Consider the following 25,419-nt stretch of genomic DNA (forward strand, 5'->3'; position numbering starts at 1 on the left):
TTATAGAACAAAGAACCAGAAATAAGGAACTGCTGTCCCCCAAAAGTATTAGAGTTTGGAGATCACGAGGCTAAGTAAAACTGGACTACATTGTTTTCCCCATGAATTAAAAGCCATTATTCAAGTGATAAAAGTTCCTCAATCCATTCTACTTCTGATGCCTAATTCTTTTTGTGATGGTAAATGTATATTGTGAATATAGAATCGATTAGACCAGGGCAATATTCTTTACATGAAAGTTAGATAGGAATTTTTCACCTCGTCTCCATGAATTCCCACCCAATATGTTTATAGATTCATACCTCTGTAGTCTTTAAAACTTCCTGATATCTAGAATAACATTTTCTTTGGGGTAGGGCTCAAGACTGTTTCCTTATAAATGCACACACCTTCCTAGAAAACTGATACTTTAGAAAAAATCTGAAATGATCCAGCCTCACGTCTATGGAGATTCTTAGTCATCCAGGCAGTGGTGGGTTGCAGGAAGTACGCCCCAGTACAGGTGTACTGGAGCCTGCCTAGAGCCCTGGATACTGTTCCGTTCTGGTGCTCCGGAGGGCCCACCTGCCCGTCCGAGCTCCTTATCTGTCTTTTAAGGCTTCTGCACTTCCGCGCACAGCATCACAGCGCCTGCGTGATGCTCCGTGGAGCAGCTGGAGCATTGTGGAGGCTCACGGAGGCACTAAGATGCATGCATGCATGTGGACGCCGCCAGGCCCGTTTCAACCGTACCAGTTGGAACGGGATCTGGAACCCACCACTGCATCTAGGCCATGGTTGTCCCAAAGGTGCTTTTGCAAAAGGCAACTGGACTGTCTTTGGTTTTCTTTGAAGATACTTTGCTTCTCATCCAAAAGGCTGAAGAAATGAAACTCAAAAGCAAGCCAGAAGAATGTAGCCTACTTGTAAATGGTGCCAGAATTAAAAAAAACGAAATAGTTTCAGCCCAGATTTAGCGCACCTGATTATTGGGTACCTGGGGAACTAATGCTGACAAATTAATCTTCTGAAACCTTGTAGATCTGTTCTACAGAGGCTTCCGTGTAAATGCATCTATTCAAACTTACGACCCGTGGGCTGGATGCTTCATGCACTGGCCACGCCAACCCCCGTTTTAGTGAAGGAGAAAAAAGTCATGATATGTCACCTGATGACAACGTGATGACGCAAGTTTGACACCCCTGATCTATAGAGTTACTAGCATGCTCAGAAGCTAGCAATTTTCTTCTCAGTCATTAAAGAAGAAACTGACAAGAAAGGCCTAACTTTATTTTTGTAGCTAGAAGGCAGGGGAAAGACTTTTGTCATGCCTTGGAGGAATCCTCTTCCTTTAATATTGCCTTTTGAGGAGAAAGGAAGAGCAGGGATAATGTAGTAAAAAATGCACTATTACTGTAAAAGACGAAAGAAGAGAGAAACAAAAAACAAAAGGAAGAGGACAAAGGAATTAAGGAAGCTTCTAAGGCTGTGCACTTGGGAGGATGTCAGGAGATTGTAGAGAGTTTGATACCTCTGATAGCAAAAAAATGCATAATGGCCAATAGAAACAAGGGAGATCTGCACAGGTAGTGCAAAAAGATTTTCTGCTGAGGGACGGAAAGAAGGGTGGTTTGCAAACCATGGCTGTTGTGTGACCAAAACTAATTTTGATTTAGTCTATAAAACAAAGTTAAGCAGATTATGGGTTAGCTGCTGACCCATAATCTTAGAGAGAGAAAGAGAGAGACAGAAAGGGAGAGGCAGAGGGATGGACACACACACACATACACGCACACACCTATTTCCCACAGAAAAGAAAACACCGGGAGCCACAAAACCTGGGTAGGCGTGGCTGGGGGGTGTCATGTGACTGGGTGGGAGTGAGTGATGTCGAGTTGGCCATGCCCACCCAGTTTTTGTGGCTCCTGGTGTTTTCTGTGGAAAAAAGGTCCAAATGGCATTTTGCGTGTTTAAGGTTTTAGACCCCCTGGGTTAGCATATTATATGAACATATATAGCCATTGCTTGCTCTTCTAAATATATTTTTATTCCATGGACTACTGATATTACTGTAACTGATCTAGGCTGCTTTCAACTGTATTCTTTTCATGAGGTTTGCTATTTTATTGGCTTTTAAATCTGTCTATTGTTAAGTTGTCAGTCTCTGGTGCCATAAGATTCTGCGACTGGTTTTTCATAGAATGCCAAACTATGGTTTCTTTTAACCATATATCATTGAATAAACCACAGTAACTTAATTCATATGATATAGTAAGCTATACATTGTAGTTCAGAAACTACAATGGCTAATTCACCCAATCCAAAATCCAAATAATTTGATAAATGTCTTTTCAAACAATCCACATTATGTATCCATGTTATAGGGCGTGTCAATTTTTTCAGCTTTCAATTTACAAACATTGCGAGTGTTCAAAAGTTGTGACATGCCTTGGGGATTGTAAAGATATTTTGGTTACTTTAATATAATTTAGATGTTTTTAGTAAGTAACTACATAAATATAACTTTTTAACATTTTGTTTGTTTCATAATGACCTTTTACTATATATTCCTTTTCCATTCTGCACAAATGAAACTTTAGAATCTTTATCATAGTAGTCATGAGGGATGCTTCATGTATCTTTATATGTGTGCAACTATGAATGCACACACCTGAAGAACAATATGCAAATACAATATGCAAATACAACTAACTTATTTTACATAATGGAATTCCTATAGGGGTTTCTAGTATATTTATGGTTCAAATAAGTAACTGTCCAAAATTCTTTTTCAGCTTCATTTATCAGAAGTATCACATCATTGCTAACCATAAGGTGTTTTAAAGTAAAGTTGCTTCAGTATTGGACCAAAAAAACATGGTGGAATATTTAACATGTACATCAATAATTATGAATGTTAATAGTTCAGTGCAAAACTAGAAACTAAAAAAAATCTCTATATTAGTATCTTATATTCCCCAAAATTATTTTTTTGTCTCTGAAAAATATGAAAGGAACACAATCCTTACACTCCCATAACCAGTGTATACATTCCCATAACCAGGGAACACTGAAATATGTCTACTGGTTATGGGAATGTATGATGTTAGATGTTTAGGGGCAATAAATTTTAAACTTTTATAAAGCTCTTTTCATGGTATGTTTTGTAAAATATATATGCCAGGCACCCTGCGTGGTTTCCCTCCATGATTAGGTGCCAAAAAATTCCTTGCTTATTTGGTGTTATATCAACCACAAAATGAGTTTCAGTTGTTTATTTTAACTATTGCTGCTGCCAGAATTCTGGCTTAGCCTGGTATGTGAACATGGCTAATGCCTACTCTGCTTATTCTTAGAGTAAATAGACAAGAGTGGCAACTTTTACAGGCCTGCTCAGGTACTATGAACAGTTAGCATGCTCATTTGATGCTGCCTTTGCTTCTGTTCCATACATTCAAGTGATCCGGGGTTATTTTGTTTTCTAAGTCTAGAATGGCTGCTAATTTTAAAGTCCCTAAGGACAGAAGAGCTGGGAAGAATTTTTTCTATTTATATACATTTATGAAACTATCAGTTCTCTACCAAACGAACGTCATGCATTTAATTCATACTCTTTGTGTGTGTGTGTGTGTGTGTGTGTGTGTGTGTTTGGGTATAGAATTTTGTGTGATGCTTTATTGCTTACAATCAAGTAAAAAAAATTGCACTAGACTTAAAAAACCAACCAACCAAAAACAATCAAATAAATGGAGAAGCCAGAAATTTTCCTATGATTTGTAGAATCAGTTATAATAGTTCATGATTGCTAATTCCCCATCATCCTAAAAAAGAGTGGGGAGAACTGAAGGAAACAAGGACCACAGTTAATTTTGTTCATTTTCATTGTAATCTATTAAATTGCTTCCAAATATTTATGGACAACGCCATTTCAGAAAGAAGGATTGTTCAGTAGAGAAAGTGATTGCATTCCTGTATCTCTTATAGTAAGATTACAACCACTTATATTAATTTATCAGCTTGGTAATGACTGAAAAATGTCTGTATTAAGAAACTCAACATGACTATTTTCAAGGCAGATGCACCTCTGAATGTATCCCAACTTTCCCAATGAAGGCAGCATGTTAGAAATCCTGACATTGTTGAAAGTATTGAGGGATCTGGTAAGGAAATATCACTGAAACGATGATCCAGTGGGTCGTGCCTTATCTAGTATATTTTTTAAAATGTAGTTATTTTAGTTAGACTTCTGCAAGATTGAATCTGTGCAGCTTTAATATAATTTGGCAGCTAATTATACTTTTCATTCCTATCTGCTTTGCCTTTATTACATCAGACCACAATGAAAATGATTGTTGTATTACAATTCTAACTCCATCTCCAAATAAAAGACCGAATTTGGCACAAATTCAGGAATTGTGGTGATAGGCTTTAGGGATTTGGATTGGCCTTCAGTTCTAAAAAAATATTGAGCTCCATAAAGCAAATTAATTACTTTCTATCAACAAAATTGAAGGCGATGTTCCCAGATGTACCAAAAGAGTATTAAAATAACAACAACACTTCATTGGATATTCTTGACAGTATATTTTATAAGTATCTTTTCTAGAGATGCAGTTTGGTCAACCATCCCTAAATACTTTTAGAGCTTAGCTTGCTCATTTGGTGCCCTGCCTATTTGCCAACTGTTTCAGTGATCTTCTGGCTAAAACCTTACTTTTTGTTAATTTATGGCCGCCTTTACAATAGATCATGAGTGTTTGCAGACTTCTTGTTATTCCTGTAGATATTCTGGAAATGGTTAGACAGTTTGTACATTTGATCAACTCTATGTAGCTATAGGGATTTAAAGGCATTTCTAATTTTGTTGGTGTATTTTTCAATAAGGATATGTATAAAATTAAGAAGTGGTCCAAAGTTGGCCAACTCTATCTTAAAACTCGCATGTCTATCAAGTTATCTTGGCTTAACCAATCAAGCAGCCACAAATATAGGTGGCTGTCATAAAGGCTATTGGTTTGCAGTTTACATGATCTTCATCTTTTTATATTATTCCAATACAAATAAATAGATGCAAGGCTGATGGCCTATCAATTTATATATCTTTTCTTATTTTCAGTCCTTGATAACTTAATTACAATCTAAACCACGCTGTAGTGGTCATTAACTGAAGTTTCTTGCTTAAACTGCTATTGTATATTAATAAGTACTGTGTCTCAGTACTGTGTCTAGATAGTAACAAGAAGTTACTATCTGAGCCATCTAACCACGGTTGCTGTTCTTCTAAGGCACATGTTAGTCATTGTGGTATGTAATGTCATCTGGCTACTACCCGGGGGAGGGCCTTCTCTGTGGCGGCTCCGGCCCTTTGGAACGAACTCCCCGCAGAGATTCGGACCCTCACCTCTCTCCAGGCCTTCCGAAAAGCCGTTAAAACCTGGCTGTGTCGGCAGGCCTGGGGTCGATGAGTTCCCTTCCCCTCTCGAATCATGTGGCTTTTGGTTGTTTTTAAATACCATACTTTTGTAGTTTTTGTGTTTTTCCCTTCCCCTTCTTGGGTTTGTGCGCCGCCCTGAGTCCCGCCGGGAATAGGGCAGCATATAAATAAAATGAAACTCAAACTCAACTCAAACTAATGTAATTTATAATTTCAAAAATTCTATGCACTTATTGTAGGTAGGGAAACTATTGTAGGTAGGGAAACTAAACTAATCTATTGTAGGTAGGGCATCTATTGTAGGTAGAGAAAATAAACTAATGAATAATTTCAATTTCGGAAAGACAAATTTTAAGATAGTAATTCCTATGCTGGATTTTTGTGTTCATATTTTATTTTGTTTCATTTCCCCTTTAGGGACCCCCAGGTCTTCCAGGATTACCTGGCCCAGCAGGAAAGCGAGGCCCAAGAGTGAGTAAAAGATATCTGTTTCCAGAAATACACCTTTTCACAACCAAGTAGACCTCTTATTTCTGAGCTGTCTTAATACATTAAAAAAAAAATGTTTTTAATTGCTCTTCTCTAGGAAATTAGCGGTGCATTTTGTAAATTGAAACTGAATGTAAACTTTGAACGAATGTGATAACAAAAAATATATCAGGCTACATGTTACTCATCTTCATTTTTTTGTCATTCCTCTCATCAATATGTCTCTGAAGCCCAGTGTCCAATTTTATTTCCTTTTTGGAATGAGGTAAAATGGACTTCCTAGAATTTTACATTCTGAAGGTAGAAAGCAGAAAGCAGCAAAGAAACTGGTGTGAGTTTTCACTGCTGATATCTCTTCAGCAGGGGGTGGGTTTCAACCGGTTCGCGGCGGTCCCCGCGAACCGGTTGGTCGGCGAACCCGGACGTAAGTAACTTCCGGGAACGGTGAAGGGCCCACCTGCCCGCCCGCGCTCCTTACTGGTCTTTGAAGGCTTCTGTGCTTCCACGCAGGCGCATGGCACATACAGCGCCTGCGCGATTCTCCGTGAGCAGCTGGAGCATCGCGCAGATGCTAAGACGCATGTGTGAACTGCGCGCGTGCACGAGGACGCCGCCGCCCCCGTTCCAACCGAACCGGTTGGAATGGGATTAGCAACCCACCACTGCTCTTCAGCAATGTTGAGCTTCAGGTTTTAATAACTGTGATTTAAAGAATATATTTCCTTTAGTTGCTGGCAAAACATTAAGAAATATGCTCTCTAGGCCATAGTCCCTAAATCCTTAAGTGCAAGACTGAAACTGTTAAAGTTGCAATCATATAATGCCTCTTTACTCTTTTGGTGTAGTAACAATGTGATTGACTACAGGAAATTTCTCTCTCTTTTGGTAAAACAATGACTTGTGAGTGTAATAATGCACACATATATTTTTAAAAATTAACAAAATGTCTATAAGCAAAAATTCTGAAATCCAGAACTTTCCTGCTGGTTATTATACATTTTATTGTTATTTATTTATTTTTTGTCTGTGAGATATATGTTAACAATATTTACATAATAACATGCAAACAGATTTTAGCTTTTTTCTGTTAAACATTGGTTGAGGCATTAAGAAAGGAATTTCTGGCATGTTATGATGAACAAAAACTAACTCATCAAAAACATGTTAGCCTGGTTTATATTAAAGTTAACTGCACTGATGCAGATTCCATGTATGTTGGCAGGCAGCATAAAAAAATCTTCCCCGTCTGATGACTGAAAATTTGGCATGTCTTTTTACCAACTGGATAAAGAGAAATTTATAAAGTGTCCATTTATTATTTCCCACCCACTCTGTAAGACTAATTATCACTGGCTAAGTTGTCAAATGACAAACAGTTTAGTTAGAGAAGATGTTTGAACCCACCCATTATGGCTTCATATGATATGTCAGCAAGTCCATTAAGTCTCATTTGGCAATAATGACTTTATAATCCTTGTTTAATATTATATATGAATTGAAATGCTAATAGAAATGATGGGGCTATATTTGTTATTCAAAATCACAAAAAGAATGACATTTTTACCGAATTCCTTTGAATACAAAACTCAATCCTGATAAGTAACTTATGCATGAAACTTATTTTTGCAAATGAAGTGCTGCTGCGTTGGCTTCGGTTATCAAAAGCACATGGAATTGATATTGTAGTATTTTCATTAGTTAGCCATACAGAAAAGAATATAGGTAGTCTTCAAATCGTAACAGTTCATTTAGTGACTCTTTGAAGTTACAACGGCGCGGAAAAATGTGACTTACAACCATTTTTCACTCTTACGACGGTTGCAGCATCCCCATGATAAAAATTCAGATGCTTGGAACTGACTCATATTTATGACGCTTGCAGTGTCCTGGGACCATGTGATCATGTTTTGTGACCTTCTGACAAGCAAAATCAATAGGAAAGGCAGATTCATTTTACAACTGTGTAACTTAACAACTGCAGTGATTTACTTAACAACTGTGGCAAGAAAGGTCTTAAAATGGAGCAAAAGTTGTTACTAACTTAACAACTGCTTCACTTAACTGTTTCACTTAGCAACAGTAATTTTGGATTCAATTATTGTTGTAAGTCTAGGACTATATGTATGCCTTTAAATATTATCTGAATAAGTCTTTAATATTCTGAAAAATATGATACAGGCATTCCACCCCACCTCTTTTCATAAATAAATACGTGAGGACAAAAAGTGCACCATGGTATCTTTCTTTCTACTTCAACCATGAACCTCCATTCTAGTAGGAGCCATAATACTTGCCTCTTCCATGTTTTAGGGCTGTGATGGCGAACCTATGGCATGTGTGCCACAGGTGGCACACGGAGCCATATTTGCTGGCACGGCAGCCATCAGCTCTGGCGCGCATCTGTGCGCCGGCCAGCTAATTTTCAGCCTTCCGGGTGGTGGGGGAGGCCTTCGGGAGGCATGTGTAGGTGGGGTTGTGCATGCATGCGCAGGTGGGGTTGTGCATGCATGCGCAGGTGGGGTTGCATGCACGATAGCGCGCACATACACAATTTTGGCACACCTTTAGAAAAAGGTTAGCCATCACCGTTTTAGGGTCTGTCAGAATGGCATAACAATCCACATACTCTTGAGTTTTCATAGCAGAGAGACATACCTGTTACGTTATATCATGTCTCTGTGTATGAGGTTTTACATGGTTTGCACCCACTCCTCTGGAAAAGGAGGAAATCTCTATTTTTCCACAGTGTATATCCGATGTGGTCAATGTAACTAAAACCACCCATGTTTTAGCTGAGAAAAATATGCGATGAATATATTGTTTAGTCTCTTTGTCAAATGGCATCCTGTGACTCATTATGCCAACAGGATGCTTTTAAGATTCTCAACACAGAGGAGAGCAGTGTGTTCTCTTCCTGCTCTATTGCTGGCTATGATTCCAAATGTAGCCATGCAAACTAGTAGTCTTTGAGACCCTGAGAGACCCAGGGTAATTTTAATCTATTAAAATTGGTGGCTAACAAGAGATGTTGGTGAGGGAAGAAATATTCTACTTTAGGGCTGTAGATCTTCATCATTTAGTAGAAACACTGTGTATATATGTACATTTGAGATTATGCATTATTTTATATGCATGTATGAGTACTTTCTTCACTCAATTTTGTTTCATGATAATTTCTTCTCTGGGACCTAATTTAGCCCTATAATCACTTTGATTGCCTTACATGAGGTTTTCTACCTTGTGCAGGGGTGGGTTTCAAAAATTGCAACAACGGGTACACTGCCCCGTTGCTGGGTGGGTGTGGCCTAGTCAGCCTCCTGCACCACCTTCCCCAGGCTTTGGAGGTTTTCCTCAAACCTCCAGGAGGGTGAAAACTGTTTCCCTTGGGCTCCGGAGGCCCTCCAGGGGCTGGAAACAGGCCCGTTTCCGGACTTCTGGAACTTCCAGTTTTCGCCCTCCCCAGGCTCTGGAGACTTTCCTTGAGTATCCAGGAGGGTGAAAACTGCTTCCCTGGCCTCTGGAGGCCAGAAACAGGGCAGTTTCCGGACTTCCGTAATCTCCGGTAGGCCCATTCCCCCCCCCCCCCGAGTCTTTGCGCAGGCCCTGCACTTACCTGGCATGATGAACATGGGAGGGGTGGGAGGGGCATGGTGGGCATGGCTAGGGGTGGCATTTGGGGGTTCTTTGAATTCTGCAGAATCCTAGCCAAACCTGTGCAAACTCCCACCCCTGATCTTGTCAATATCCTTTCTGAGGTAGGATAATTAGAACTCTACACAGAATTCCAAGCGTACAGACACATAATAGTTTTGTATAAAAGTATTTCTATATTGGCTATTTTATTTTCAGTTTACTATCAAATGATTTCAAGTAGGAAGATTGCTTTTTATATTGGCTTCCTTTCGACCATAATTCCAGTCCTTCCTTAGCAGTTTCAGCTTAGCCCAAATCCCACTATCAAATTTCCTAAATGTTGATCTTCTCTAGTGCTCTCCAGATATTTTAGATTAGGACTCTGATGCTAGCAAGAATCACTGACTATTACAGAAATGATAATCCAACAATACATCATCAAAAAAGATCCTTGTTGGCAAAGCTGGAGTTGTCAGGTCATCTCCTACAGTACTGGACAAAATAAAAACTAGTTCTACAGCTCAATATTTGGAAAAGTTGAAGCACTTTATTTTAGGAAAAAGATTTATCATGTTAATTGATAGAATGGGATTTTACTGTTTGCTTTTTTGTAGCCTTGCTACTTGATTACTCATATGTTCCATTAATTGTGTTAATGAAGACATTATTTTCATTGAATTAAAGTTGTTTACTCGATTTTCTTTGTATTGTTTTTTTAATTTTTCCCCCAGATATGCTTTGTATGGATTTTTTCTATGTGTTACAAAGACACAATTTGATTGCCACAGCACAGAAATACCTTTAAATGAGTATTTAAAATGCTAAATGACTCTATATTGATTGGTACAGCCTGCAGTTTGTAGGGTGAAGAGAAGAAGATCCCATAGTTAGTGTGAAATTATCAGCCCTGAAAAGTTATCCAAATCAATAACAGACTCAAAACAGAAAAACTAGAACTACAGGTACTCTTCTGTTAATAACCATTCATTCAATTACCATTCAGAGTTACTGCAGCAATAAATAGATGGTAGCCATGCATGTGCCTCTGTCGAAATCGTACATGCCCTTGCTCAAATAATGTATGGCTTCCTTGCAAGACTATGAAGCCTTCCAAAGCTTTGTGAGAATGCTGCATCCTAATTTGGACAAGGCTGCACACAGCCTTGAAAAGAAGACGTGGAGTGACCAGAAGCTGCCTTGTAAGGGCCGAGGCAGGTGCACCTGGTCAGTACTAGGAAAGTGAAGATTATTTGAGCGGTGGCGGAGGGATTGAACCATAGAGTGGCCAAAAGGACAGTGATGGGGAGGAGATAGATGAGTAGGAGAGTTGAAGGGGAGGTAGTCCCTTATCTCACGGAGGTTTGGGGTTGGGAAGGACCAAGCTAGGAATAGCTTGGATTGGGGTCGATCCTTACCTAGCGACTTGGTGGGATTCAATTAATGACAGCAACTGAGACTGACAGGAAGAAGCCTCTCTGGAACCTGTTTCTAATACATACCCTATTTTGGGGGGGGGCTAAACCAGGTTTAGTTGTAATGATTTCTGAATAATTTATTTAGAGCAGCGTTCATGACACTCAACATAAATAGCTTAATAATCCCTAACAAATGTCCTTGCACAAATGAAGACCCATCCTTACTGTTCTTTGTAATTACTATGTATTTTATATTTTCCATAGGGTATTCCAGGCCCACACGGAAATCCTGGGCTGCCAGGTTTGCCTGGTCCAAAGGTATGCTACACATGAGTAATGTTGATGATTTTTTAGTTAATGACCTGTCTGTTTTTTTTAACAACCAAAGGGCAAGTATCGTGTTTCCCTGAAAATAAGATCTATCCAAAAAATAAGCCCTAGCATGTTTTCTGCATGCTAGGGCTATGTGCCCTAGCATGCTAGGGCTGCATGCTAGGGCTGTGTGCCAAATATAAGTTCTATCCCCCAAATAAGCCCTACCTGTGCAGCCGCCCATTCCATCTGGTTGCTCATGGTACCACCGATAAGAATAAGGCGAGGCGAGGGTGATGGAGCTATGCACACACTGGCTTACCATAGCGCTCCGGCATCCAGGCCATCCCCATCCCGACAATAGCCTTGTTCCAACAGCACTAGCAGCCATGTGCAAGAGAAACCCACGTGGCAGCTGGCTCACTTCTTCTGGCACTGGTGCTTCACTGTCGTAGGAGGCTGAGCAATGCACCATTTCTGTGGCCACAAGGTGAGGCAGGGCACTAGCCCAAATGCCCCGCACCAACTTACCTCAGAGTCCCCGCAACCAGGCCATCCACGCTCCGACAACTGCTTTGTCTCGCGGCCACTGCACCAAGATGTCACTCAGTGTCCTGCTCTGATGCCACACCGATGCCGGAAAAGTAGCCCATCACCATGAGGCAAGGCAGATGTCGAGGCTGCAGGGGCCCTGAAGTAAGCTAATGTGAGGTGGGAAGGGCAGCACCACCACCCCGACCTTATGGCCATGGCACTCAAAAGAAATAAGACATCCCCCCAAAATAAGTCCTAGTGCTTATTTCAGAGCCTAAAAGAAAATAAAAACAGGTCTTATTTTCAGGGAAACACGGTAATATAGAATGCCCATCATGACCGCATGATTTTCCGCTTATCAACCTCATTGCTTAGCAACCAAATTACTCATCCCAGTTGTGGTTCCTAAGAGAGGACTGTGAAGAGAGAATCTGTAAAAGCAAAACCATTATTTAAAAGGTGGTTTATGCTTTAAAAGGCAAGGGTTAACCAAGCAGCCATTTTTAATTTTATTTATGCATTATTTAAAGAAAATATTTGCATACTGAACTAAAGGTCTTGCCCAAGCATTCCTCTTTTATTTGTTTAGCAACTTTCTAAGCTAAAGGATATCTTGTTACCTGAAGGGTAAAATACTGTAATGCTTTGATAGAGTCAAATCTAGTAGGCAGGTTGAAAGGGAGCTTCCGTAGCAGAAACTATTTAGATAGCTCTAGACAGCTGTATGGAATTCTGGAAAGCCTTCAACTCAGATTTAGTTAGAGCTCCTTGATAAATGAGTTACAGGATAAAAACAACTATAGCTATTTGTTCTAATACAGTTCCTTAGAGCGGGAATCTGACCTGCAGTGACAGGTGTTAAAAACTGCTCCCAGCCATTAAAATATATTAGATAAGCTTTGCACAGGTTAATGTAAAACAAGTACCCTGTAATTTTTGAGTGAACTAAGTATCTAGCACAGCAAATGGAGAATATTTTGACATATGAATCTGGGTTAGTAATGTTTGGGTTAATTTGAAAATTTAGGTTTTTGGGGTTGAAAGTTGAAAAACATGATTGATTCAAGAAGGAGGAGAATACTGCAGCAACAAATTCAGGTGTAGTGAATAAAGTTTTGACAAGCAATGGTTCCTTGTACTTACCCTTGCAGCTTCCTAATTTTCTCCTGTTGAGTGTAAGGAAGTGAAAATATAATTATGATAGACAGTGAGGAATTAATAGGCTAGAGAAATGGCAATTCTTCAATTGGAGCCAGAGAAGAATTTAAGGGTCAGTAAAACTACCATTACTTTCAAGACAGATTTAATCCTTTCTAAATTAAGCTCAGTAGAACTTCATCAGCTTCTCTAATTAGCATGAACAGCTGTTTTTACCAAGATTATGTCAGCCTACATCATTACAATCACCAACAAGTTTGAGCAGGCAGCCAAAATAATTTTTTGGGGTTAATCCCAAGCTTTAATGTTCTGTGGGTTCTCAGAACACCTAACAGTTAATCTCTTGTTATTGATAGGATCCGCAGCCTGCTTGTAAAAAAGAAATAATAAAAATTTCACCTCTTCAAGTTTTAGAATAATTAGAAGAAACAGATAAGATTAAAAAAATGGGTTAATATTGATACATGGGTTAATATTGTATCATTTAAAAGTCATTAAGAAAAGGGAAATGAAGAAATGTCCCACACATTTTAGATACTGAACAAAGTTAGTGAGGTAAAATTTTGAAATAATTCAATAATTGATGGTATAAATATAATTACTTCATTGTGCCATGTATTTTTAAATGGTTTAAGTCGAGACAAAGATACTTTATTAATATAGCTAGATCCTTTTCCAGATTTTACAAACTGCCTCTTTGGGTTTAAATAATACATTTGTATGTAAGAATCCTGTAGAAGTTGACGTTGCAGGAAGCCATTATACAAATCATGTACTTGTTCCATTTTGCTACTCAAGATGACTCAAATACATAATTGCTATCATTTGTACAAAGTCATCATGATATAGTGTACATGATGCCTCTTAGACCCTCTGTACCCCTGGCCTTTGTTGGTATGCTTGCACACATAGAGTGACACTACTTGACCCAAAACTGATTCAGGTCCCTTGAGTGGATAGTCCCAAAATAGGAAAATCAGTTAACAACCCTAACAAATCAGGACAAGTATTTCAGAAAGAACATGGTTTCCAAACAGGCTTAAGACAGGAATCATACCCATACGTGCCAGAATTAATCAAACATATATACCATTTGCCTACCTCTCAAACTAAATAAAAATTATTTTAAAACAGTATGCTAACACCTATGAGAATTTAACATCTGTGAGATTTTGGGAAGCTCTCAAAAAAGAACCTTGAAGTCAAGTAAAATGTGGGGTTGTTCATTTTAAGCTTTCTCACCTGAGGTTGGGTGAGAAAATTTTGAAACTTTCCCATTTTACTTTGGGAGGCAGAATGGTAATTACTTTGCCGCCCGGAGTCCTCCGGGATTGGGCGGCCTATAAATTTAATAAATGAATGAAATGAATGAATGAATTACTTTGCCATTGCCACAGAGGTTTGCTAACTTGGCTTAAACTATGCTAAAGCTGAGTAAATGCAGAAAACAAAACTAGGAGAACATTTAAGGAAAAGAGGAGAAAACAGATATTAGAATAAGAGGAAGGTAAAGGAACATAAGAAAGGAAATTATTATGAATTATTGGGGATATTTTTAGATGCAGCTTTATGGTTTGAAGATTGAGGAGATTGAAGAATAGAATAGTCCTTTTATTGGAGTAAGATGGTGGTAATTTAATTTGTCCTTTTTGGATTATATACTTTAAACTACCAGAGAAGTATTAAATATTTCTAAAATATAGCTACAAGAATCCTGAAACTGTGTTTTTCTCTTTCTAGATCTAAGCCATCTATACAAACTCATAGAAGAACTAAAGTTGCAAATTGCATGTTAAAATAATACCTCCATTATATAATGGAAATTATTTGCTTGATTAAAGTGTTAATTTTTATTTTTCATTGAATCTATATAGTTTTCTCCTAAATAACATATTCTCTTCTAAGTGATTTTAGCAATAATACCAGTGTCTCATATATTAATTTAATTTTGTTATCCCAGGGTCCTAAAGGTGATCCAGGGTTTTCCCCAGGACGAGCAAAGCGTGGAGAAAAAGTAAATGATTTTATGATCTAGAACTATCTAATAGAAATATTGCCCATATTCTTATTTGTACTGCATGATTAATGTTTTTATGTCCAATTTAAAATTATAGGAGGATTATGTAGACAAATGAAATTGTGGTTTGCAGAGTTACAAACCTTTCCTTGTTAAAGCATGGGCATCAACAGAAATTCCCTGCTTTCGTCAAAATGATCAAAGCAGCGTCAATACTGCAAGCTTCATCTCTTTGGTGGGAGGGTGACTCACAATTCACAAACAAAAGGGGAAATAAAATGATGAGTTTGTGTAATTGGTGAAAATATGGATCTCAAAATGCTACATTGATCCTTATAATGTGCTCTTGTATTGTTGTTGACTTTCTTTTGGATATAATCTATTTCACCAATTAATTTTGCTTGGAAAGACTTCTTTGACACAGCTGCAGGTTCTCTTGATTTATATTACTAAGTTGAAAACTAATAGAAAGACTAATAGAAATGAATACTGCATGCTTTATATTTGGGGAAAAAAGGTTGAAACTATTGTATTAATAGCAGTTAGACTTATATACCACTTCATAGGGCTTTCATCCCTCTCTAAGTGGTTTACAGAGTCAGCATATTGCCCCCACAGTCTGGGTCCTCATTTCACCCACCTCGGAAGGATGGAAGGCTGAGTCAACCTTGAGCCGGCGAGATTAGAACCGCTGAACTGCAGATAACAGTCAGCTGAAGTGGCCTGCAGTACTGCACCCTAACCATTGCACCACCTCGGCTCTTAAGCAACGATCCTCTCTATTTATTGAAGATGGTGCTATTGATACACACCAGGGCAATCAAGCTGTAATCTAATGCGATCATCGAGCAATTTCATTGTTATTACAAGATGCACTATCCAGAGCTTGAGGCAAAAGGATAATATGTAAATAGTATCATCCCTTTGGAATTCAGATTAATTATTGATGATTTCATGGAGATATCTGTATAGCTTTCTTGTAAATAATATGGATTTCACATCATTTCCTTCAATGATTTTTTCAGTCTGCTGCCATTATATTTCCTGGTGGTTTACCATCAAAATCAAACATGATGCTATTTAATTTTTTTAATAATAATAATCTGTGTTAAATGTACATCCGAAAATCAGCAAGGATCACCTACCTACCGTATTTTGATTTAAATATTTCTGTTTCCTGGACTTCATTCTTAATACCAGCCTTAACAGAGTTTATAATTCTTCCACAAAAATTCACTCCGAGTTTTTCTTTGTTTCAGAAATATAATTTAAGAAGAGCAAGGAATTATAATGTTACTGTTGTACTACCAAAAATCAGGAATCTTTGCTAGTTCACTGCTGTTCACACACAGAAAGATCTGCAGGAGATTCTCTGAATCTTTGGCTTAAAGTCACTGAAATCTGCTGATGGTAGAAGACATGCCATGAAGATGGGTTATGTTGCAGTAGTTTGAGGGCTGTGGGGAACATAGTCTTTCTAGAATATATGGTTATTCTTTGATCTAGTATCATGCTACATTAACATTATATTAAATTTATAGGGTGATGCAGGACCAACAGGGCTACCTGGCATAGAGGGCCGCAAAGGTGAAAAGGTAAGATTCTTTTTTTTGTATGTGTGTTTGTAGGCCATTATTAAGGTTTATAATTACAAATAATGCTCATGTGTAAAAGGAATTTATTACAGATTTCAGAATGTGAGGTTGCAATTCATCATCCGAGCCACTCCTGATACTGAAAATGTAGGAAACAAAGTTTTCAATAACCAATAAGACTCCAATACTATAAAACATTGTTTAAATAAATCTCTTTTAAAAAAGAGTTTTCAAGAAAAGCCCTGTTATAAGAATATAAATTACTTGAATCATGGATGCCTTGGAAACTAAGAAAATTGACAAATTGTAATTTCGTGGCAATTGAGGTGCTCCTTTTTTGACTGGAATTCTGCTGTTTGGAGGAAATTGAGCATATTTTATATAAGAAATAAAAAGTATATATAGGTTGAGATTATACTGTGTTTCTTCTGAGTTATGATGAGCTTATGATTACTTATTTGGTGCAGAGTTCTTCACCAAATCTATTAAAGTGGTCAGAGTTGATTAGGCTAAGATCCATGGTAGTGGATCTGCGTACTTGGTACGCAGTGGATCTGGTAGTGGATCTGCGTACTTGAGAGACCGCCTCCTGCCAATTACCTCCTCTCGACCCATCAGATCTCACAGATTAGGCCTCCTCCGAGTGCCATCTGCCAGCCAGTGCCGGCTGGCAACTACGCGGAAGAGAGCCTTTTCAGTAGCAGCTCCGACCCTCTGGAACGATCTCCCCGTGGAGATTCGTACCCTCACCACCCTTCAGACCTTCCGCACAGCCCTCAAGATCTGGCTATCCCGTCAGGCCTGGGGGTAAAGAGTATAATCCGCCCCCACCCGAATGTTGAATGAATGTTGTTCGATTTTAATTATACATTGTGTTATATGTCATTGTATGTTCCCCCTCCCATATAAGTTGTTAGCCGCCCTGAGTCCCCTCAGGGAAAAGGGCGGCCTATAAATAAACTTATTCTAATTCTAATTCTAATTCTAATTCTAATTCAATATCTAATATTTATAAACTGTCAAGAGACTCTTCGGGAACCGGAAGAGCATTACAATATTCATATATAATTATTTAGCATTCCTATAATAAGCTATAAGACAGTAAAAAGAGTACTTTGGAGATTTGATTTCTTCTTTCATTTTAAAGATCATACATATTCATTTGCATAATGTCTCCCATGTTAACATTATGTAGCCAAATCTCTCTATGAATCCATTTGTGTGAAATATAGAGCTTTGCAGCATTATTTTTTGAATAATGCTTTGTATTTCTTAAGGATTCCACATCCTAGAAGAGGGACAGAAAAAGATTAATATTAAATTTGATTGTTCTCTATCTGGCTAGTCTGATAACTAATCAACTTAGCAGTCTTTATTGATTGTCAGATCTGCATGAAGGCCTTTCCTTCAAGGATATAGGGTTGAATTTTATATTCTTTAAAAGTACAATATAAATGTTTTACCACAACAAACCTTCATTTTAGAAAAAAAAATAGTAAATAGAAAACAGCCTTTGCAGTTGAGAAGGGAAGAAATGATTATATTTGGCCAGAAATTAAAGATTGCTTTATTTTAACGTTGATTAGTGGGACTTCATTTATCAATTAAAAAAACCCACACCAAATCTGGAATTAATGTGCCAATATTCCTTGAATGGTGCATTTACCCGGAACAGAAAATTGTATGCTTGCTTGTACTTTATTTTATTTTTTTAAGTCCATATATTAGTAGGTCCAACATTCTTAGTAAGTCTAATAAACTAATAGTTCAGGTTCCACCAAGATGAAATGGGCCTCAGTTTGAAAGCTTAGGTTGATCCCTTTTTAAAATGAATCCAGACTTTTGTGTTACATGTGCCTAAAATCCAATGAAGTTATCCAGATCCTTAAACAACGTTTAATATTTGTCAAGTAGAGATGGCAAAAAAACAGATCAATGTTAAATGCAGATTATTCTGGCAAATCAAATGGCACAATAAAAATCTTCTGCATGTGCAAAAGTGTCCGGGCGGGTGGGCGGAGCCTCCCTCCGCCGCTACTACTGTTTTGCCTGATCCGAGCTGAACCGGGAGCAACCGAACTCTGTTCATAACTGAGAACTATCTCTCCATATATTGAGGTCATCCAAACCTGCCTGCCTCTATCCCAACGGTGCTATTTCAAGAAGCAACTGGACTGTCTGTTTTTTTTTTTTTTTGAAGATGTTTCACTTCTCATCCAAGGAGCTGAAGAAGCTTCTTGGATGAGAAGCGAAACGTCTTCAAAGAAAATTCAAGTTGCCTCTTGAAAAAGCACCTTTGGGACAACCATGACCTGGATGAATCTCCACAGATTGCCTGCCTCTAATTCAGAACTAGCTACTTAAGCCTGACATTGTTATTTTGGACTGAGTCACAAATCTTTTCAAAATGTTTTTGTAAAATACTATAATAACAAAAAATTTAAAAATACAGTTTGCGGCTTCCCTGACATCAAAATTTATCTACCTGTGGTTAGGATGGGGTTGCACTGTTTCGTTGTTTGTTTGTTTATCAGATTTTATCACTGAATATGGTTTCAATTCATCCACTCAGTTCCGTCCTTCTGCAGTCAAATGAATTTGATACAGGCAGGCATTAAAGTTTACTGCATGACCAACATTTTGTGAAGCCATAATGTAATTAATTTGATTTTGGCTTTGCCTGCTTTAAAAACCCAGCTTTTTATAAAACAAGATTTCAATCTTTCTGATGCCACAACCCTCTAAACTATAAATGAATTGTTTGACAACAAAGCCACCTTCACGAATAATTAAAGTTGAGCAAGAAATAAATCATTACATTTTCATTTATATGCCAAATAAAACAAAAATAGAAATTTGCAGCTATATAAAGTTAACCTTTCACTGAAAAAAACCCCAATAAAGCAATCCAATCTAAAAAAACATATTTTAAATGAGAAGAATAAGCTTTTTTGTTTTGTTTTGTATCATTCCTACTTTATTTTTGAGGAAGATATTCCCATTTTTTTGTTCCACGTTTATTTTTCAGGGCTGCGTGCTTTTTATAGCAGCAACTAATCCTTATTTTGATGTCAGCTTGTCCATGCAGAGTAGAAACAAGTTCAGTCAGTTATCCAGCTTTGTGCACCAAAGGATTAGATATTGTTTGTGCTTTAAAAAAAAGAAAGATTGCTGTTAGAACTTGTTCCAGTCCTGTCTGAGCAATCTTGACAGCCATCTTGTCAAAGCAAAACCCATCAGGCTTCTGAACACTGAGCTGGAACCTTGTCAGAACGTGCTTTGGACTTGATTAGTGTAAAGCTGGCTGTCAGCTTATATCCAGGCAGAGTGGGAGTAATTTTTGGTAGTAAGCTTGTTTTCCACAAATAAGCCCCACAAAATCTGCAATTCTCATCAAATTTGTTATTTTACTTCCCTAGATGATCTAGTTTTTTCATAATGATCACTCCAACTTTGTATCTTCTGTATATGAGGATGCTCCAGTAAACAGTTATAGTATATATTTTCTGTTGCTTTCAAACAATATGTACAGTATGTAAAAAGAGAGACAGAAAAATGTATTACTTTAGTAAAGTGGATTTCCGAGATGTAAATTCAGTTCAAATTTTAATTGGGATTCAGACAGCTGTTGAGGTTTCTACATGTGTACAAGGAGCTTGTGATCCCATAGCAAGACACCCCCCCCATGTTATTCCCCAACTACTCACTCTGGAGAGTTGATCAAGAGAGAAATTGAATGTGACCTAACTACTACAAATATCTTGCAGGGAGGAAGGCATATGTATTTATATAATTGGAAATAACATTCAAATGATATTTTACTTATACAAAATGTAAAGCATGGTTTTTTTTTAAGGATAGCTAGTTAATTTGAAGAATTGCCAACCAAATTTCAAACAAAATATGTAGAGGCTGCTAATTATGACAATATATTACACAATGTAATATATTATTACATATATTATTACTATAATAATATATTATTATTATAGAGCCAAGGTGGCGCAGTGGTTAAATGCAGCACTGCAGGCTACTGCTAGATCAGCAGGTCAGCGGTTCAAATCTCACCGGCTCAGGGTTGACTCAGCCTTCCATCCTTCCGAGGTGGGTAAAATGAGGACCCAGATTGTTGGGGGCAATATGCTGACTCTCTGTAAACCGCTTAGAGAGGCCTGAAAGGCCTATGAAGTGGTATATGTCTACTGCTATTGCTATTGCTATTATTGTGTCTTCTAGAGTTTATTCTAAACAGAACAAGAATAATATATCAGAATGAATTAATGTTGGATTCACCAGTGCTATAAACAAGACATGACAAATCAGCATGCTTCATCTGAAAATTGTTACACATTGCAGGCAAATGTGAAATTGTATTTATTGTATTTATAGCCAATTTTTTTGTTCAGAAAAGAGTATACTAAAACTTTTAGATTCTAAAGTTTCTTTCGATCTGCAGAGTTAATACAAAGTGGTTTAAACAATAGCCAGAAAGCCTGCCTTATATTCGACTACTATTTAATTTATTCCAGGTGAGAATAAAAAAGCATTATCCCAAGGGTGCTTTTTTAGGAAGCAACTTGACTTTCCTTGTTTTTTCTTCAAGGATGTTTCACTTCCCTTCAAAGAAGTTTCGTCAGCTCTGACTGGATGATGGGGAATGGAAGGATTTATATGCCTTGCAGACAGCACAGTGCCACAACGACACCCCTAAAAGGTTGCAAATTACCAGCTGTCTGCAGGGAATATAAATATTTCCATTCCGCATCATCCAGTCAGAGCTGAAGAAGCTTCTTGGATGAGAAGCAAAACGTCTTCAAATTAAAACAAGAAAAGTCCAGTTGTCTCATAAAAAAACACTTTTGGTACAACTATGACCTGGATGACTGAGAATCTCCATAGACAAAAAAGCATCATAACTCCAAAATTAAAATCAGCCTAATACAGGTAGTCCTTGACTTAACAACTACAATTGAGAACAGAATTTCCATTGCTAATCAAGACGGTTGTTATGTCAGTTGTGTCAAACTTTATGACCTTTTTCGCCATGGTTGTTAAACAAATCACTGCAATTGTTAGATGAATTGCACAATCATTAAGGGAATCCAGCTTTCTCTATTGGCTTTGCTTGTCGGACGCCAGCTGGGAAAGTTACAAATGGCGAACACATGACTCCCTATACACCACAACCATTGTAAATGCATGCCAATTGCCAAGCAACCACATTTTGATCACATGATTTGACAAGGCTGCATGGTCGTAAATGTGAGACACAGTTGTTAAGTCACTTTTTAAAATGCCACTGTAACTCAGAACTAAATTTCCTGACGGTTAGAACAATTAATCAATGGAACAACCTGCCTCCAGAAGTTGTGAATGCCCCAACACTGGAAGTCTTTAAGAAGATGTTGGATAGCCATTTGTCTGAAATGGTATAGGATTTCCTGCCTAGGCAGAGGGTTGGACTAGAAGACCTCCAAGGTCCCTTCCAACTCTGCTATTGTATTGTATTGCATTGTATTGTATTGTATTGCATTGCATTGCATTGCATTGCATTGCATTGCATTGCATTGCATTGTTGTATTGTAAATGAATGTTTATAAGCCAAGGTCTTCCTGTAATTAAAAGAAATGATAAGCACATGTGTTTTTCAAAAAAGCAGTATGAAATTATAGTTATTCAAATTCACTGACTAGAATGAGTTCCATTCACTTTGTTAATTTTTTCCCCTCATTTGTATGCAAGTCTGAAATCATCAATTACTAGCTGTGGTCTACTGTCTGGATTCTCAGACTGAAGTTATTGCTGTAACCCAACATTTCTCTTAAAAGCTCAAGAAAATGGGGCAGGCAGCCACATAAAAGTACTGCAGCTTCCTGATAAGCAAGGATCTCTGTCAGCTGTAATGTCGCTTTACCTTTATAGACTAATTATCACTACCATGTATTTTCTTTGTTCGCTTTAAAACCCTTTAGAATAGCTACCACAAAAGGGAGTTAGATCTCCTTTATGTAGAAGAAGAGGAAGTGAAATGTGCTGATGGATGAATAGGGACAGTGGAAAAATATTAATTTAGGAACCGCAATAATGCATATTTATGTTCAGACCTACTTTTCATGTGAAGGATTTGCACCTGCTCTTCAAATAACCCCCTTGCTTTATTCCTCCCTTGTTTTATTGATACCAAATCTTAAGAAACAGGTAACTATTTACCTCTGTATTGTCAAGCTATTCATTCATTCATTTTGCCAAAAACATCCAAAAGGTGTTAATAGAATATTTTCAGATGCTTTCAAAATACTCTCCTCCACATCAAACTGTACACATCGATGATTTCATAATGGCCATGTGTGGGCCATGTATTAAACGTGTGTTGTGAACTTGTGGTGCCTATCCTTTTTATATTTCTGTTGCAATTACTCATATTGTGATGTTATGTTTCATAATTTTGATAAATTCTCAGCTTTCTTTATCTGTTCCTGGTCAATGCCTTTCTTAATTTAGACTTGAAAGCAATTTCTATATGTATGTTTGGGAGAATATGAATTCATATTATTATCAGCCCTGATCAATCTACTCCATTTTAAATACTTCATTTATCTATGTTCACACAATAGCAATAGCAGTTAGACTTATATATCACTTCATAGGGCTTTCAGCCCTCTCTAAGCGGTTTACAGAGTCAGCATATCGCCCCCACAGTCTGGGTCCTCATTTCACCCACCTCGGAAGGATGGAAGGCTGAGTCACCTTGAGCTGGTGAGATTTGAACTGCCGAACTGCAGATAGCAGTCAGCTGAAGTGGCCTGCAGTACTGCACTCTAACCACTGCGCCACCTCGGTTCTCTAGGTGGATTATAGATAATTGTTTCTTCCTTCCCATGCTAGAACTGAGCGGTCACCCACCTAGCTTCCATTCCTGAGTTAATTTGTATTTCCTCAGCCCTGGTCCAGCACCTTAAGCATTACACTGCACTAGCTCTCACCAGTTAATATAGGGTATATTATGTGATTTCCCCATAACAGTATATTGTATATTTTCTATAATATACAGCATGTTTCATCAGAAAGTTTCCAAAAACTTTCTGATCAAACAGGCAAAAATTTTTTATTGTGAATTATCCAACAAGTCCGCATCAGCTATCTTACTGAAATGCTTCTATTGTCATAAAAACAAAATATTTGGAATTGGAAAACTACATCTATATACAAATTTGAAATAAATATATAATTTATAGGTTACATAAAATAAATCTACATTTCATATCTGCCAGGTGACATACTAGAATTTTAGTAAGTAATTATAACGATATAAGTATTTCTCCCTCTCTATATCAGTATTATTTTCCGTTCGTACTTCATGTCCTGAAATTTTGCCAAGTCTAAAAACTAAACTTGGCAAAATTCTCTTGGGAGAGCTTAAAAAAAAAAGGATTGTGCTTGCTTCTGTTTATATGGAGACATATGGGAGTGTTTTAGACTTTAGTGCAACATTTGTTGTTGTTTTTTTATACCTACAGGGTTTAGTGGGCTATCCAGGACCAAGAGGGATACAAGGGGAACAAGTAAGTAAAACTATCATGATTTGATATGTCGTGTATTAATCCCAAATATTTAATAAGCTCCTCATGCTTGCTTGGCTGGTTGTCAGATGTCTTTTGTATGAATGTGAGCCAATGTTTAATCCTGCACACCACTTAAAATCTCACATATCAGACAACTATTGCTATTCAAAATAAAAAGCAGTGATGTTGTTGTTTTGAGCTCTGAGGTTGGCGATTTGGTTACAAACGTTTTGTCCCCATTCGAGGAGACATCTTCAATGCACTTTGGAGTGTGCTTGTCTGGGGGAGTACTGGAGTACTGGCCTTTAAATACCTTTCTGAGTCCTGGTCTGATTTCAGATTGTGTGATTGGCTGGCTGTAGTTGCTGAGTCATGTCCTTGGTTTTAAGTACTATCTATGTGTGTAAATTAGAGATGGTCAGCAACTTGGCAGGAAGCAACTTGGTTAATGCTGGTCAGTTTACCTTCTGAAAATACATTTGGACTCTTTGCTCCGTGTGGCCTTGCCAAGCTTATTGCCAGTTAAGTCTTTGGCAGCATTTTCAAAGAAGATAAAGGTGGGTGCTTATCAGTCCTATTCCGAAGGACTTTGGCAGCCTGCTGTAGAACTCTTTACTACTATTTGGAACTCATTACGGGCTGTGAATGAATATAATTCACACCCTTTGAAATAAAAAGAAGATTTTTGAACTTAATTGTATGTGTTTTACTGTATCAGGAAGTCTAGGTCATAACAACATCTCATTCTTTTATCTAAAGAAAATGTACAATTTCTTTTATTTTTTTCTATACTCTAAAAAAATCCTAAAAAGCCAGGTGGCACGTAGAGCCATTTGTTAGGGCATGTGAGGCATTGCGCGTTCTGGCCAGCTGACTTCAGCCTTCTTTTTTGGCCGTTTTTGGAGGGAGAGAAACAACCCAACGCACAAACCGGAAGTTCGTGAACAGACTCCTGAAGCTTCCAGGTCTTGGTGGGGCTGTTTTTGCCCTCCCAAGGCTCCTAGAAAGCCTCTGGAGCCTGGGCAGGGTGAAAAATGGCTCCATCACGTGCCAAAAGCAGAGGGAGGGGGGGTCGCACACATAGCATTATGGGTATGGGCACGCCCGCGCACAACCTCCCTGCACTCCCCTCGCTTTTGGCACGCGATGGGAAAAAGGTTAGCCATCACTGCCCTATCAAATGGCCATGCTCTTTACCGCACTACTTTTGAGTTACATTCTCCACTGCTTACTTGAGTTATGATGCTGCATGCAGAATATATTTTATGTAAGCTTAAATGAAGTGTGGACT

At 38.0% G+C, this 25,419-nt stretch overlaps 1 protein-coding gene across 1 annotated transcript in view; it reads left to right on the plus strand.

Moving 5' to 3' along the window:
* Positions 1-25,419, plus strand: part of COL24A1 (collagen type XXIV alpha 1 chain) — a 155,693-nt gene that overhangs the window by 26,413 nt on the left and 103,861 nt on the right. Inside the window, exons 4-8 of the mRNA XM_087719353.1 lie at positions 5,831-5,884; positions 11,215-11,268; positions 14,915-14,968; positions 16,513-16,566; positions 24,084-24,128. Coding sequence (XP_087575479.1) covers positions 5,831-5,884; positions 11,215-11,268; positions 14,915-14,968; positions 16,513-16,566; positions 24,084-24,128 — 261 coding nt within the window. The remainder of the gene's footprint in view (positions 1-5,830; positions 5,885-11,214; positions 11,269-14,914; positions 14,969-16,512; positions 16,567-24,083; positions 24,129-25,419) is intronic.

Source organism: Thamnophis sirtalis, unplaced genomic scaffold (genome assembly GCF_051295495.1).
Source record: "Thamnophis sirtalis isolate CommonGarterSnake01/CBP01778 unplaced genomic scaffold, rThaSir2_p1.2 scaffold_7, whole genome shotgun sequence".
Taxonomy (NCBI): domain Eukaryota; kingdom Metazoa; phylum Chordata; class Lepidosauria; order Squamata; family Natricidae; genus Thamnophis; species Thamnophis sirtalis.